Genomic DNA, 15,800 nt, shown 5'->3' with positions numbered 1-15,800 from the left:
CCCAACAATAAAAAAAAAAAAACTACTTTGAGATATCACCTAACCCCAGTAAGATTAGCCCACATAACAAAATCCCCAAACCAGAGATGTTGGCGTGGATGTGGAGAAAAGGGCACACTTCTACACTGCTGGTGGGAATGCACACTAATAGTTCCTTCTGGAAGGATGTTTGGAGAATACTTGGACTTTGATTCTTAAGGTCAAAGATGGGTTTTATAATTTCAACTTCCATGTTCTCATTTTAGCAGGGAAATAAGGAGACAGAAATGGAAAAAGGTATACTTACTTGCTTTCTAATTTTTAAGAAGACTTGCTGGGCATTATACTCAATCCCTTCATACATTTCAATGGCTGATGGTAAAGGGTCTGAAAATATGTGTGAAGAAAGGCTAAAGGAACTGGCGTGCTTAGCAAAAATTAAAGAAGACTATGGATAATAGCGATGTAGATTTCTTTAAAGAAATTCTGTGTGGAAGGAAGTTTAGACCTGTTTATGTGACCGAATTAAAACTAGTGCCTGTGCTAGAGGGAGAGTTTTTTTGTTGTTGTTGTTATTGAATATTGCTAAGGACTTTCTCAAAATAGAACTTTTCTAGATTAAATGGTCTGGTTTTTGAACACCTGAGGGTTCTACATTTTCATGATTACAGGGGACAGTTATATACTAAATTCTTTTAGGACTATATTGCCTCATTATTCTTATTTCCTAGACCATGAACAAAGTGTATATTTTCACAACTATCTAAGATTTCCACATTTCAGGAGACTTTGATGAAATTGTGTGTGTGGGGGGAAACATTAATCTTTCCTTTCTATATGCAGATTTTGGAATTACAGATGCAAAGTATAATGGAAAAGAAAATGAAAATCAAGAGAAGTATCGCAAAGCATTATAAGCAAAACCCATCGCTGATAACTTTCCTTTGCAAAAACTGCGGTGTGGAAGCCTGTTCTGGGGAAGATATCCACATAATTGAGAAGATGCATCATGTCAATATGACACCAGAATTCAAGTGAGTCCAGAAAAACCCATCGTTTAAATTTCTCTGCAAGAGTTACAGCAGGATGTATTGTAAATGTTCTACAAAACACAGTAAAAATAAGATCCTTTTTCACAATTTTCCCTCCTTTTATATTATATCCCCATTTCCAATGTCTAAGTTTTAAATGAACAATCCTGAGGTAGGAAAGGAGCAGGGTAAGAAGCAAAGCCATGTTGGTCTAAGGCACATAATTCCTGCGTGCTCATATTTGTTCTCAAAATTTTGAAGAACTAGAGTCAAGTTAAAGTAACCAACAGACTTGAAAGAGGTCACAAAAGGCAACGTGCCCCTTAAGAGGTGTGTGTAGAAAGGGAACATCTGTCTAATTTGCTGTGATGATCCCGGGAAGCTGGAGGGAGGGAAGGAATGAGGCGTGGGACAATGCCTGCATATGGATGAGCTCATGTCCAACAGCCCAAGGGCTGCATAATGGTATTTTGCTGGTTCTCAGTGATGTTTCTTTTTCCTTGATAATTTTAGGGAACTCTACATCATGAGAGAAAACAAAGCACTGAAAAAGAAGTTTCCCGACTATCAAACAAATGAAGAGATTATCTGCAAATGTGGCCAAGTGAGTAAATTCCTTTACTTTGGTTAAAAGGAATGTTTGATTATTAGATATGCATTTAATTTTTCCTCTTCCTCTCTCTTTTGTTTTCCAGGCTTGGGGAACAATGATGGTACACAAAGGCTTAGATTTGCCTTGCCTCAAAATAAGAAATTTTGTAGTGGCTTTCAAAAATAATCCAACAAAGAAGCAATACGAAAAGTGGGCTGAACTGCCTATAAGATTTCCCGATCTTGATTACTCTCAGTGTTGTTTGCTTAGTGATGAAGATTAGCATTTGAATGAAGATTCTTTTAAAATACTATCAATTTAGTATTTGACATGATTATGACTAATGTTTTATGATACTACAGAAGTGATGGGCAAGTTAATAAAACCATTGCTTTAATCTGTATAGGAACACAATATATTATGCTTGCAATTATCCATCTTTTTGGTGGGCAGGGGTAAAGGAAATCCACCAATAATGCTCATTAGTGAAGAACATTATAGTTCTGTGGAAAGAATGCTGAAATGTAATAAGAATCCAAGGTACCAATCATAGTTCTATTCTAATTTTCAGAATAAAACTGGGCAAAGCAGTTCCTCTTTCTGAACCAGTCTCTTAATTCTTGAAATGGTTATAATACTGTCTGCCTTCGCATTTTATTAATTTTCTATTGCTGCATAGGAAACTGCCACGTGTTTAGTGGCTTAAAACAATACCCATTTTTTTTATAGTGCATGTTCTATAGGTCAGAAGGCTTGGCAGGCTCCTCTGCTCAGGTTCTCCCAATGCTAAAATCAAGGTGTCAGCCAGACTGTGTTCTCACCCAGAGGCACTGGGAGAAGAACCTGTGTCTGAGATCACTGAGATTGTTGGCAGGATTTGTCTCCTCCCATCTGTTTTCCTGCTGGCTGTCCACTGGCAGTCTCTCTCAGCCCCTCAACGCCCTTACCATAGGGCCTGCTCAAGGCACTTTCCCAGCACAGATAGTTAATTCTTCAAGGCCAGCAGGAGAATCTCTCTCTGAAGTCTGCTCAGATAGTCTTATATGACTTCATTGTAATCACAGAAGTGGCAATCCCATCACATCCATGGGTGCTGCCCACACTCAAGGTGTAGGTATTATGCAGGGCCTCACACCAGCAGGTGGGAATCTTAGGAGCATCTGAGAATTCTGCCTCCCACAGTGCTTGCCCAATCTTTGTGATGAAATGACATATGTGTCCATAGGAAAGCACTTTAAAAAACACAAAGCACCTTGAAAGACATGGTATGATTAAGAAGCAGCCTCATCTAATCTAAGGCATACTTCCTTAGCCTTATCTTCCACAAACAACGTTATGCAAGAAACTACCTAAAGACAGAGTGGTGAATAAATCCGGACTAGATATGAATACCTCCAAGATTACCTGTGTCCCTGGAGAGAAGCTCACCATCCTGTGAACCTTGCTGGGTGTTATTAAAGAGAAAATGCTGTAGCTGCGCCTTCCCAGACCCAGGCAGAAGAGCAACCTCTCTGTGGCTGTGACATTTTGGTGTTTTTGAAGGAAGTGTGATCATTTGGAGATGAACACAGGCCAGAAGTCTGCACTACAGGGCATCCTCCCAATAGAAGACCAGCGTCTTTGACATGGAAGAGCCACATAATTGAGATAAAAAAACGCAACTGACCATTTTATCATAACCGACACTAACCAGCTCTCACAGATGGTTTGCTCCACAGCAACAGTTATTTCCTGTGACTGAGGAGAAACAAAATGTTGGAAGATGTAAAAAGAAAATTCTTCTGCAAATTCAATAGGTTAATTGAATTCACCTTATAGTAATTTTGAACCTTCTTTTGATAAGACTGAAGCAAAAATGAATATTAACCATTCAGATATCTTGAATATGCAAGAGAACAAAAGAAGATGGTGGTTTTCTTAAAATACTTTTTAAAACTCCAGCTGACTTGTAGAATGTTTTGGAAACTATGCAAGAAAGCAAAGGCATAAAATAGCTAAATGTACTACTGTAACATATGTAGACTGTTTTTGAGGTGTCAACAAATATCAGGTTTTTTTCATCTCTGTTTTCCACTAACTTTTTTCAATTAAAGTTTTATAATACATTTTTCAGGTGCATACATTTTATTCAAAAAGTAATTGTAATTGTTGTAATATTTCAGGTGATTATTACTAAGCAGGTCGGTGTGATTATTTCAGAGTCCCTTACAGAATATGCTCATGACACATAGACATCAACCTGGGAGTTAGAAGGCCTAGGTTTTGGCATCCATAAGACCTTCAGCTGGTTAGATGACTTTGAGCAACTTCTATTTCTTCCCCCTGGAAACTGAGAGGTTGGATTAAATGGTATCAAAGGTCTCTTACAACTAAAGCATTCTCTTAGTCCAAGCTTCTGGGCTCCCAGGCTGATTTCATTTTAAGACCTTGTCTAATGACTTGCAATGACAGCAGCTATGAGCTAAATACTTGCTGAATACATCACACGTTTGAATGTAGCTTATGTCTATAAAAGCACATTGTCAGCATCTCACACAACAGGTACCCTCTTGGAGTCATATTACTGGAGGTAGGTTCAACAGGCCCCAAAATGTTAGGATATTTTAGAACAAGCATTTCTGAGGTAACAGACCATTGGCGGAACTTGTGGATAAGAAATATGAAGCATAAACCCAAAGTCTGAGATCATTTCAGATCATTTGAAATTAAATACAGTAGTTTAAAGTTTGTGCGAATATCTTGAATGTAAGGCATTCATTGAGGCAAGAGAAACCCGCCTGAGAAATGGTTCCCCAAAGAAGAATTGATCAGTGCATGTCATATGTAACATTTGAAAGTGAAACATGCTATTGTCTCCTAAGAGTGGTATTTTCCTCACTGCAATTGTATAGTCTTGAGTGGAGAGTTATGCTTTAGAAAATTAAAGTTTGGGGTATTTTGTTCATTTCAGTAGAACATAAAGCCAAGGCAGATTGGAGTTTCTCTTTTCCATTCTTGCGCTTAAGGTGCAAGAGGCTTCCTGTGGGCAGTGGTTCATGCCTGTAATCCCAGCACTTTGGGAAGCCGAGACCAGAGGATTGCATGAGGCCAGGGGTTTGAGGCCAAGCCAGCCTGAGCAACATGGCAACACAATGAGACCTCATCTCTACTAGATATTTAAAAAATAAAATAAAATAAAAATTTAGTTAGATATGCCTGTAGTCCTAGCTACTTGGGAGTCTGAGGCAGAAGGATCACTTGAGTCCAGGAGTTAGAGGCTTCTGTGAGCTATGATAGCACCACTACACTGCAGCCTGAGTGACAAAGCAAGAGCCTGTCTTGGAAGAAAGGAGGGAGGAGAAAAGACATAAGAGGTTCAAACAAACATGTGCTGATGGAGAGGAACAATAGAGAGTGATAAAATTGTCCAACTCCAAAGTAAATTGTTCATTGGGGTATTGCTGACACTTTGTACCAAATACTTTTGCTACCGTTTCCTGTGGCCATTCTTATCCTTTTTCAAATGTGTGCCTTTGTGTATGATTAACAGTTGTTCTCCAGCTCAATATCCAGTATGGTCTTCAAAGTCGAAATTCAAACATCACTTTCCAGAATCTAACTCAGTTCACATTTTCAAAACTGGAATAGAGACAAAATGTAAGAAGAGTGTTATTCACTCACTTCCACATTCTGGTTAACAATTATGTGAGTCATAATGATAAAATAAAAACAAGAAAATTATTTTATTTACTTCTAAGAGTTATGAAGTTAATTTGAAATGACCGTAAACTGTCTCTGCATTCTTCAGTTTGCATGTTTCTATTTAATTAGACTTACTTGATACATGAGTTTATCTCTTTGTTTTAATGGGGACAGGGTGGAATGAGACAGACTTAAATTTGGATCCTTACTAACTTTGTGACTTGGGCAAGTCACTTAATCTTTCTAAAACCATAGGGAATTAATACCAACCTTGAAATACCATATCATGAAAATATTTGGATATTGTATTGAACATAGTAATCAGCACATTGTAGGAGTTAATGTGTAGAATACAAATTTAGATAATTAAGCTCATGAACTCATCCTACAAAAGGTGCTATATATTTCATACTGAATATCACCATGGTCTCTTTCAAAATACTCCCCTTGGGAAGCTATGCACTGATGCTGCTAGCTCCTAGTCCACCCATCAAAGCAATTTTGGAACTGTTTTTCCTGGAATGGCCATCAAAGCTGTCACTGTATTACCCTTGATGTCCTGAATTTTATCATAATGTCTTCATTTTAATATTTCTTTTATATTTGGGTAAAGAAAAAGTCACTGGGAGCCATATCAGGTGAGTAGGGAGGGTGTTATAACAGTTATTTATTTACTGTCTAAAAACTCCCACATGGACAGTGCTGTGTAAGTTGATACAAGAGGCATAAGTTGTTGGCCAAGACTTTCAGTTAAGATTTTCCTGATTCTCTATTGATGTTTACTGGTCTTCTATGCTTCTCACAGTAGCCAACACTGCTAACATGCAATTTGATAAAATTTGCAATGTTGTCATCAGTTCTGCTCGTTATTGGCTTCCCGGACTGCTTTTCATCAATGACGATTTCCTTCCTGTCAGAAAACGTTTAATCCATTTGTAGACTGCCCTTTTCTTCATGGCATTATCCCCATAAATTTAGACTAACATGGCTCTCATTTTGCTTCCTCTCTTGCCAAGTTTAACAAGAAATTTACAAATGTTTGTTTACTCTAATTCAAGGTCCAACAATCTCAATGATAGTGCAAAAAACATGCAAAAGCAATAATAAATGCCACTCACCAAGACACTGCCACATGATAATACGAGCACAACTGCAAGACACCAATATACCAAAGTTATGAAACCTTACTGAATTGTTTATACAGTGCTGCCAATGTAAGGACATGATGGCAAGTTTGTGAACTTAATTGTCAGACATTGTGCAGTAGCAGGAGTTGCTGGAAGAGCAGGAGCAGCTGCAGTAGCTGCAGTTCTAAGTATAGCAAAATAATGGTAAATTTTAAATCTATGTTTAAGATTTAAGTAGGATATATACAGAGTTCCTCTGCCCCTGACTTCCATCAATGGTTAGCCTAGAGGACTTCTCCCAAGAAGTACATAGCACCTGTAATAAACTTTTATTGCTATGCATACACTATTCAGTAGTTACCAGCAGAATTCAATGGTCAGACCATCTATGGGCATATCAAAAAGACAAGTATCAACATAAATATAAATATTTATTCATCAAGTGGCTAGGGTACTTAAGTAGGTCTATTATAAAAATATAAAACACCATTTTAATAAACCCTGTGATAATCTTCCAGAAAAATGTAATATGCTATTCTACTGACCCAGTCATCACCTACAAGAGAAAGAGAGTGAGAGAGAATGAAAACCTGGGTTATAGCATATCAGTACTAATTTTTGTCCAGCACAAATGATGTTGTATTTTATTTGTTTCTAAATCTCTAAAGTTTTTTTCTCAAGTCATAGATTATAAAATAAAAACAAAATAGAAAGCACTGCAGATATTTATAATTTTTAGAAATTTTCACACAAAGTATTACCAAATTCCTCTTTACAGGAAATTAATCATTGTATAAGCATCTCATTTGAAGATAAAATGTGGGCAGTGGTGAGCCCCATATATTAGTTCATAATTTTATTTTTTTATTGTTAAATCATAGCTGTGTACATTAGTGCAATCACCTGTACCCATTCTAAGATGCACCATAGATGTGGCCCCACCCATTACTCTCCCTCCACCAAAACCTCCCCCCTCCCTTCCCCTTCCTTGGCCCTTTCCCCATAGTCTTGTGCTATAGTTGGGTTATAGTCTTCATGTGAAAGCTATAATTTAGCTTCATACTAGGGCTGAGTACATTGGATACTTTTACTTCCTTTCCTGAGATACTTTGCTAAGAAGAATATGTTCCAGCTCCATCCATGTAAACATGAAAGAGGTAAAGTCTCCATCTTTCTTTAAGGCTGCATAGTATTCCATGGTATACATGTACCACAATTTGTTAGTCCATTGGTGGGTCGATGGGCACTTGGGCTTCTTCCATGACTTAGCAATTATAAATTGGGCTGCAATAAACATTCTGGTACAGATGTCTTTGTTATATTGTGACTTTTGGTCTTCTGGGTATAAACCTAGTAAAGGAATTATAGGATTGAATGGCAGGTCTATTTTTAGGTCTCTAAGTATTCTCCAAACATCCTTCCAGAAGAAACGTATTAGTGGGCATTTCCTCCACATCCATGCCAACATTTATGGTTTTGTGATTTTGTTATGTGGGCTACTCTTACTGGCTTAGGTGATATCTCAGAGTAGTTTTGATTTGCATTTCTCTGATGATTAAGAATGATGAGCTTTTTTTCATGTGTTTGTAGATCTTGCGTCCGGCTTCTTTAGAGAAGTTTCTCTTCAAGTCCCTTGCCCACCCTGAGATGGGATCACTTGTTCTTTTCTTGCTTATATGTTTGAGTTCTCTGTGGATTCTGGTTATTAGACCTTTATGGGAGGTATAACCTGCAAATATTTTCTCCCATTCTGAGGGCCGTCTGCTTGCTTTACTTACTATGTTCTTGGCTGTGCAGAAGCTTTTTAGTTTGATCAGGTCCCAGTAGTGTATTTTTGATACTGCTTCAATTGCCTGGGGAGTCCTCCTCATAAAATATTCACCCAGGCCGATTCCTTCAAGAGTTTTCCCTGCACTTTCTTCAAGTACTTTTATAGTTTCATGTTTTAAATTTAAATCTTTTATCCAGTGAGAGTCTATCTTAGTTAATGGTGAAAGGTGTGGGTCCAGTTTCAATCTTCTACAGGTTGCCAGCCAGTTTACCCAGCACCATTTGTTAAATAGGGAATCTTTTCCCCACTGAATGTTTTTAATTGGCTTGTCAAAGATCAAATAACGGTAAGTAGCTGGATCCATCTCTTGGTTCTCTATTCTGTTCCAGACATCTACTTCTCTGCTTTTGTGCCAGCACCATGCTGTTTTGATCACTATGGATTTATAGTACAGTCTCAGGTCTGGTAGTGTGATTCCTCCTACTTTGTTTTTATTGCTCAGTAATGTTTTGGCTATTCGAGGTTTTTTTCTGATTCCATATAAAACGAAGTATTATTTTTTCAAGATCTTTAAAGTCTGACAATGGAGCTTTAATAGGAATTGCATTAAAATTATATATTGCTTTGGGCAGTATGGACATTTTAACAATGTTGATTCTTCCCAGCCATGAGCATGGTATGTTTTTCCATCTGTTAACATCTTTGGCTATTTCTTTTCTTAGAGTTTCATAGTTCTCTTTGTAGAGATCTTTCACGTCCTTTGTTAGGTATACTCCCAAATATTTCATCTTCTTTGGCACTACTGTGAAAGGAATAGAGTCGTTGACTGTTTGTTCGGCTTGGTTATTGTTGGTATATATAAAGGCTACAGATTTATGGGTGTTGATTTTGTAGCCTGAGACATTGCTATATTCCTTGATCACTTCTAAAAGTTTTGTAGTAGAATCCCTAGTGTTTTCCAGATATACGATCATATCGTCTGCGAAGAGTGAAAGTTTGATCTCTTCTGACCCTATGTGGATACCCTTGATCACCTTTTCTTCCCTAATTGCAATGGATAATACTTCCATTACAATGTTAAAGAGCAATGTAGACAATGGGCAACCTTGCCTCGTTCCTGATCTAAGTGGAAATGATTTCAGTTTAACTCCATTCAATACGATATTGGCTGTGGGTTTGCCATAGATGGCCTCTATTAGTTTAAAAAATGTCCCTTCTATACCACTTTTCTTAAGTGCTCTGATTATGAAGGGATGCTGGATATTATCAAAAGCTTTTTTTGCATCAATTGAAAGAATCATATGGTCTTTATTTTTAAGTTTGTTTATGTGTTGAATTACATTTATAGATTTACGTATGTTGAACCAGCCTTGAGACCCTGGGATAAATCCGACTTGGTCATGGTGTATAATTTTTTTGATGTGTTGTTGGATTCTGTTTGTTAGGATCTTATTGAGTATTTTAGCATCAATATTCATTAGTGATATTGGTCTATAATTTTCTTTTCTTGTTGGGTCTTTCCCTGGTTTGGGGATCAAGGTGGTATTTGCTTCATAGAATGTGCTGGGTAATATTCCTTCTTTTTCTATATTTTGGAAGAGGTTTAGTAGTATAGGTACTAGTTCTTCTTTAAATATTTGGTAGAATTCTGATGTAAAGCCATCTGGTCCTGGGCTTTTCTTTTTAGGGAGATTTTGTATAGTTGATGCTATTTCAGTACTTGATATAGGCCTGTTCAACATTTCCACTTCATTCTGGCTAAGTCGTGGTAGGTGGCGTGCTTCCAGGTATTGGTCGATTTCTTTCAGATTTTCATATTTGTGAGAGTGGAGTTTCTTGTAGTATTCGTTAAGGATTTTTTGAATTTCTGAGAGGTCTGTTGTTATTTCCTCCTAAACTTTTCTGATTGATGAAATTAGAGATTTTACTCTTTTTTTCCTGGTTAGATTGGCCAATGGTTTATCTTTTCAAAAAACCAGCTTTTGGATTTATTGATCTGTTGTATAATTCTTTTGTTTAAAATTTCATTTAATTCTGCTCTGATTTTGGTTATTTCTTTTCTTCTGCTGTGTTTGGGGTTAAAATGTTCTTCTTTCTCCAGTTGCTTGAGATGTTCCATTAAGTTATTGACTTCCTCTCTTTCTGTTTTCTTGTGGAAGGCTTTCCCTCTTAGGACTGCCTTTGCAGTATCCCAGAGGTTCTGGTAATTCATGTCTTGATTGTTGTTTTGTTCCAAAAATATGGTGATTTCCTTCTTAATCTCGTCTATAACCCATGTATACTTCAGCATAAGGTTGTTTAGCTTCCATGTTTTTGTATGGGTATGCAGGTATTGTTGTTATTGAGTTCAACCTTTATTCCATGATGGCCTGAGAAGATGCAAGGAATAATTTCTATTTCTTTAAATTTGCTGAAGTTAGATTTGTGGCCTAGGATGGGGTCGATTTTGGAGTATGTTCCGTGGGCTGATGAGAAGAATGTGTATTCAGTTTTGGGGGGATGAAATGTTCTGTGGATGTCTGTTAAGTCCAGATGTTGAATGGTTGAGTTTAAATCTAAAATTTCTTTGCTTAGCTTCTTTTTGAAGGATCTATCCAGCACTGCTAAAGGGGTGTTAAAATCTCCAACTACTATGGAACTGGAGGAAATCAAGTTGCTCATGTCTGTTAGAGTTTCTCTTATAAATTGAGGTGTGTTGTGGTTGGGTGCATAAATATTAATAATTGAGATCTCATCATATTGAGTATTACCTTTAACAAATATGAAGTGTCCATCCTTATCCTTAATTATTTTGGTTGGTTTAAAGCCTATTGCGTCTGCGAACAGGATTGCAACGCCTGCTTTTTTCTGCTTTCCATTTGCCTGGAATATAGATGACCATCCCTTCACCTTGAGTCTATATCTGTCTTTTAATGTAAGATGCGATTCTTGGATGCAGCAGATATCTGGCTTGAGTTTTTGTATCCAGTCCACCAACCTATGCCTCTTTAGAGGACAATTTAAACCATTCACATTAATTGAGAGTATTGATAAGCCTTTCGAGAGACCAGTGGACATTTTTAATCCTTTTGCGACTGTGGAAGTTGGAATTTGATCAAAAATGTTTTGGGCAGGTTTACTTTTGTGGTGGAGAATTACGCTGGTCTTTATGGAGTATAGGTCTAACAATGTCCTGGAGAGCTGGTTTAGTTGTGGCAAATTTCTTCACCATGTGAATGTTATTGAAGTATTTAATTTCTCCATCATAAATGAAGCTCAGTTTAGCTGGGTACAGGATCCTGGGTTGAAAGTTATTTTGTTTTAGGAGATTAAAAGTCGATGACCATTCTCTTCTAGCTTGAAAGGTTTCGGCAGAGAGATCTGCAGTTATTCTGATATTCTTCCCCTTGTAGGTAATGGTTTTCTTTTGTCTGGCAGCTTTCAGAATTTTCTCCTTCCTATTAACTTTAGTGAAATTGATTATGATGTGTCTGGGGGATGTCTTATTTGGGTTGAGTCGTGCTGGAGTTCTGAAACTGTCTGCTATCTGAATTTCGGAATCTCTTGGCATGTCTGGAAAGTTCTCCTTCATAATCTCATGGAGAAGAGACTCTGTGCCTTGTGAAGCTACTTCGTCACTTTTGGGGATCCCTATAAGACGAATATTGGTTTTCTTCAAATTATCCAAGAACTCTCTGAGAGAGTGGTCTGTTTTTGCTCTCCATTTCTCTTCTTCTTTGAGGGTTTGGGAGCATTTAAAAGCTTTGTCTTCAATGTCAGAAATCCTTTCTTCTGCTTGCTCCATTCTGTTACTGAGGGATTCTACTGTGTTTCTCAGATCTTTGAGGGCTGCAACTTCTTGTCTCAATGGAATTCAAATTCGATCTTATTTGCTATCCAGATTCTGAATTCGATTTCTGACATCTCAGCTATTTGTTGGTGCATGGGATCTTGTGCTGTGTCTGCCCCATTGATCCTTGGGGGAGTTGATCTACTGTGATTATTCATATTGCCAGAGTTTTTCTGTTGATTTTGCCTCATGCTTGTTTTTCACCGTTGCCTCTGGCTGTCCTCAGAGTTGGGGAGTGTCTCTCCAAGATTAGACCCCAGCGGGGTCACTCTTTTGTTGCTGGATCTTTGTAGGGAGTGATGCTGTGTAGTTCCTCTGGGGAGTTCTGGTTGTGGAAGCAGCTCTGGAGTGTGACACACCCAGATCCAGTAACAGGGTGGGAGGTGGTACGCATGGTTCTGGGATTGCCTGGCGCCCAGTGACTTTGGCACAGAGAGCCCAAGGCTCCAGCAGTCTCTGGCCAGGAGAAGGGCTCTGCGCAGAGGCAGGGAGGGCTTCGGAGGGCATGTGGCTACCAGAGTCCCTGGCCAGACGAGCTGGCCAGTGAGGAGGCAGGGAGGGTATAGGAGGGAGGACGCAGGGTTGCGTGGCTCCCGCAGTTCCTGTCAGGGTATGCGGATGTAGGCTGCTCAGTCACTAGGTTACTAGCTCCCACCTGATCCTTGCTCTGGGACCCTGAGGGCGGAGCTTGCCAGGACAGTTCTCTCACAATGGCTCCCTGCGGCCCAGAGCTGAACACTATTACCTGTGTCCTTCTCAGTGGCTCAGTCTGGGCCCCTAGACAATGCCCAAAGTTCTCTGCACTCCTGCTCACGCTCTTCCTAAGGCTGTTCAACTGAGTGCCAAGTCCAAAAACACTGAATCAGTTCACAGGTAAGGCCTTTCCGGTTTGTAGTCTCAGTGCTGCTTGTACTTATGGCTGCTGGTGGGATTAGGTCGATTAAACACATGCAACCACTTGCCAGTTTTCCACTATTTTTGTCCTCCTCTTGGGGTCCAGTGGTCACTTGTTGACTCCCTGTATCCTCAAAGGGATGATTATAGGCAGATCCCACCGTCCAGAGATGCCTGGAGTCTTATCTCCCCAGACTCACAGTGCCCAGTTGCAGGGAAGCTGTTACTCAGCCGCCATCTTGCTCCGCCTCTGAGATTTTTGATAAATGTCATTCTCACTGGAGTTAGGTGATACCTCATTGGGGTTTTGATTTGCATTTCCTTGGTGATTAGAGACTTTGAACATTTTTTTATATGTTTATTAGCCATTAAGTCTATCTTCTTTTGAAAAGCTTCTATTCATTTTTATGGGGTTGATTTTTTTATGCTAATTTGCATAAATTCTTTACAGATTCTGGTTATCAGCCCTTTATTGGATGTATAGCATGCAAATATTTTTCTCTCATTCTGTAGGTTGTCTATTCATTCTTTAATCATTTCCTTGGCTATGCAGAAACTTTTTAATTTTATCAGGTCCAATTTGTTATTTTTGTTGTTGCTGTGATTTCCTTTGGGGTCTTCTTCACAAATTCTTTGCCTAGGCTAGGCCAAAGTTTTTCTAACATTTTCTTCTAGGATTCTTATAGTGTCATACCTTAGGTTTAAGTCTGTTTTCCATCATGAATTAACTTATGTGAGTGGTGAGAGGTATAGATCCTGTTTCAACCTTCTACGTGTGACTATACAATTTTCCAAATACCAGGGATTGGGATTCTTATCCCAGTGTATGTTATTGTCTACTTTGTCAAAGATCAGATGGCAATATGAGGATGGTTTTGTATCTGGGTGTTCTGTGCTGATGCATTGGTTTATATTTCTGTTCTGATGCCAGTATCATGCTGTTTTGGTTATTATAGGCTGGTAGCAAAGCTTGAAATCTGTTAAAGTGATGCCTACTAATTTTTTCTTTAAGGTGGCTTTGGCTATTTGGGCTCTTTTCTGGTTCCAAAGGAAGCATAAAATTATACCAGATGTTTTCATAGTTGAATTTTAAAGACCTACAAAGAAGAACTGATACCTACATTGCAGAAAAAATTTCATAACATGGAGAAGGAAGGAATTCTCCCCAACTTGTTGAACAAAGCCATATCACCTTTATGCCAAAGCCATGAAAGAAATAAAAAAAAATACTACAGACCAATATTTCTATGAATATAGATGCAAAAATTATCAGTAAAAGTGTAGCAAACTGAGTTCAGAAAACATCAAGTGGGCTTCATCCTAGGGATGCAAAGATAGTTCAACATATGCAAATCTATAATGTGATTTACCATTTCAACAGAAGAAAACTAAAGATCATATGATCATCTCAATAGATGCAGAGAAAGCATTTGACAAAATCTAGCACCCTTTAATGATAAGAACTCTTAACAAAATAGGCATAGATGGAATATACCTCAAAATTATAAAAGCCATATACAACAAACCCATAGCCAACATCATTCTGAATGGGGAAAAATTGAAAGCATTAATGCTTAGATTTGGAACTAGACAAGTTTATCCACTCTCACCACTTCTCTTCAACATAGAGCTGAAAGTTCTACCCAGAGCAATCAGATAAGAAATGGGAATCAAGGATACCCAAAGGGAGACAGAAGAGGTCAAACTATTGCTTTTTGCTGATAATATGAACTTATATGTAGAAAAATCCAAGGATTATGCCAAGAGACTCGTGGAATTGATAAATAAATTCAGCAGAGTCTCAGGTTACAAAATTAGTGTACATAAATCAATATCATTCCTATATAATAATGACAGTCAAGCTGAGAATCAAATCAAAGACTCAATACCTTTCACAATAGCAGCACAGAAAATAAAATACCTAGGAATATATTCAACCAAAGAGGTAAAAGACTGGGAGAACTACAAGTGATTGTGGAAGGAAATCACAGAAGATGCCAACAAATGAAAAATATATCACGCTCATGGATTGGCAGAATCAACATTGTTAAAATGTCTATACTTGCCTTTGTAATTTTGTTCTTTTGCATGCCAGAAATAAATATTTAAACTAGTTTTTAATTAATTTAGATGCTCATGTTTAGTTTCCTCTAAATGCAACCCTCTGCTGACAGGCCATAAGGTGGCTTGCCTTCATTATACTAGCCATAATACTTTAAAGCTTTTCAGGTATATAAATAATATATAACTTAATCTAATAGCATGCACTTAAGTATTTATTAAATCAATGGCTCTGCATTTATTATTTCCAGTTCTATTGGGCCAAATAACAGCATGTCAATCTACATATCAGTTTCTGAATAGTCATTTTTGCATTCATCAAAGTAGGTTTAAAAACCTTTACTATTTTCCTCATGTCCCCATGCCTATCCTCAAATCTAAAGCCCCCTTCTGGGCAGATAGCTTTGTGTCTGAAAGGTTATTTATACTAATATCAGTCATTCATCTTTACTTTTCTCCTGTGTTAGTAGTAGTAGCAGCAGTAGCTACCCTTCTGTTGAACCTTAGTCTATTCCTGTGTTCTTGTTTTTATCCTTTTCTATTCCCCAGGCATCTTGCCTCAACAGTTATGCCCTCATCCCTCTCTCAACTTCTCAACCTATAAATAATCTTAAAACTTTAGATCCCCTTGCAAAATTTTATCTTGGATTTGGAACTAGACAAGTTTACCCACTTTTTAACAATGTCCCTTAAAAGGGCATCTATGATTATTAAGTCCATTTTCTCACTTCTTCTTTGATGAAGAGAAGGTCACTTTTCTTTAGCTCAATCATAGTTAATTAAAGTGGGCATTCATTATAAGGCACATTAAAAACATTTGTAAAGTGTCATAAGA

General features: G+C 37.9%; 1 protein-coding gene across 2 annotated transcripts in view; it reads left to right on the top strand.

Annotated features, from left to right (window-relative positions):
* The window catches only part of IFIH1 (interferon induced with helicase C domain 1), a 66,987-nt gene extending 64,984 nt beyond the window's left edge, over window positions 1–2,003 (top strand). For both annotated transcript variants that reach the window (XM_053597771.1, XM_053597772.1), the window contains 3 exons: window positions 823–1,013; window positions 1,524–1,614; window positions 1,706–2,003. In XM_053597771.1, coding sequence (XP_053453746.1) covers window positions 823–1,013; window positions 1,524–1,614; window positions 1,706–1,885 — 462 coding nt within the window. In that variant the 3' untranslated portion in view covers window positions 1,886–2,003. The remainder of the gene's footprint in view (window positions 1–822; window positions 1,014–1,523; window positions 1,615–1,705) is intronic.
* The last annotated feature ends 13,797 nt before the right edge of the window (window positions 2,004–15,800 follow it).

Source organism: Nycticebus coucang, chromosome 7, assembly GCF_027406575.1.
Source record: "Nycticebus coucang isolate mNycCou1 chromosome 7, mNycCou1.pri, whole genome shotgun sequence".
Taxonomy (NCBI): Eukaryota; Metazoa; Chordata; class Mammalia; order Primates; family Lorisidae; genus Nycticebus; species Nycticebus coucang.
Note: the sequence above shows the minus strand (reverse complement) of the source record. Positions and strands in the feature narration are given on the sequence as shown.